Below are 1,546 nucleotides of genomic sequence, written 5' to 3'. Positions count from 1 at the left end.
GCAGAGGGCACGGGCGAGCCCCGCAGCGGCGCCCCCGGGACCCCCCCCCACCGCACCGCACCGCCGGGCAGCCCTGGCATAGCCGGAGCCTCAAGCCTTTTTTGCAGCTGGTGTCAACTTTAAAGCGACACCCATCTCTGAGTGTCGCTCTTATTTTGGTGGTTGCACCAAAAATTTTACTTCTTGCAAAACTGCCTTCATATGGGGTTGTATCCAGGCAAGATTAAGTCTATGGGGGAGGGGGGAGTTATTCTCCCAACAAGCTGGGGCTGCAGGAAGGGCCTGGACCCAACAAAGAGTGAAGGTCTGAAGTTGCATCAAGGGCGGAGTAAGTTGGATATTCAGAAAAACTCTCTCATTAGGAGCGGGGTGAAGCACTAAGCACTGGAATGAGTTACCTAGCGAGGTGGTGGAGTCTCCATCCTTGGAAGTTTGTAAGACCCAGCTCAACAAAGCCCTGGCTGGGATGATGCAGTTGGGTCTGGTCCTGCTTGGAGCAGGGAGATGGACTAGATGTGACCTCCTGAGGTCACTTCCCACCCTCGTTGTCTATGATCCTATGTATCTTACGACCTTATGAAAAAGACCGTATCTTGTAGTTCGGTCTCTGTGGCTACTGAATCTTGATTCTCCTGCTAAGATCACTGGTGAGGATGATGGTTTCCTGATACACAGGGCCATCAGGCTGGGGGGTATTTCTAGGTTATTTCATATAAACAAGACCGCCACCAACCTGGACAGGTGCTTCACAGTAAAAAGCTTCATATTCCATCACCACTGAGCTAGCAAAGATGTAACTTGTTATTAATTAACATTAAAAGAGCCACTATAACAACCCGCACAGTATTGCTACAGAAAAAAAGAAGCACCACACACTACAACCCAGGAATACTGAGAAGTGGGTTATAGAGTCCAAGTCGTTATTCCAAAACAAAGGGTATGGCCTAAATTCATCCCTTGTTTACGCCAAAAGAAATGGGAGCCCAACCTCCACGGTGGAAGAGAGACGATACGGTGCAGGGAATCTCTTGTAAAAGATGCTGAATCTGGCTGCAAAGGGAGGGCAGCCAAGAAATACACTGAATTAGGGCATCCCTTATCGATAGGCCTCTCCCTCTTGCACCAGCAGGGGTCTTGCATGTCCAAATAAAATCCAAATCTGGTATTCCCTGCCAAGAGATTCACCTTCATCTACGGGTTCTGAAATAAAATGCTTAAACTAAACATTTGTCCAGTGTTATTAACAAGAGTTTAGACTTTCGCTGCGAGATATTGGGGATCTTGGGACCAGCGCTGGGTGGTTCAGATCAGGGATCCGAACCTGGGGGACTGCACAAAATACTAGCACTGTTAGGTGTTCAAAGACCTACTCATCATTTGGAAGCTAAATGCAGAGATTTCAAATATGAATCCACAGTGCCCTGTTGTGGGCTTTCTGAGTTCTTGGCAGAAGAAGAATTGCTCTATTATTTTTCTGTCGGCAGAAAAAACAAGTGAAAGCACAGCTGGCATTTTCCAAGGGGTGCGCTGAGTCTAAGAAGGCTGC

The 1,546-nt window shown here is 48.1% G+C and overlaps 1 protein-coding gene across 1 annotated transcript in view; it reads right to left on the bottom strand.

The window, feature by feature from the left end:
• Window positions 1–765, bottom strand: part of EIF4E3 (eukaryotic translation initiation factor 4E family member 3) — a 29,368-nt gene extending 28,603 nt beyond the window's left edge. Inside the window, exon 1 of the mRNA XM_019504581.1 lies at window positions 734–765. Coding sequence (XP_019360126.1) covers window positions 734–765 — 32 coding nt within the window. The remainder of the gene's footprint in view (window positions 1–733) is intronic.
• Between the last annotated feature and the right edge of the window lie 781 nt (window positions 766–1,546).

This window comes from Gavialis gangeticus, unplaced genomic scaffold (genome assembly GCF_001723915.1).
Source record: "Gavialis gangeticus isolate Ggan-Ray unplaced genomic scaffold, GavGan_comp1, whole genome shotgun sequence".
NCBI classification, from domain to species: domain Eukaryota; kingdom Metazoa; phylum Chordata; order Crocodylia; family Gavialidae; genus Gavialis; species Gavialis gangeticus.
The sequence above is the reverse complement of the archived record's forward strand: the minus strand, read 5'-3'. Positions and strand labels throughout refer to the sequence as shown.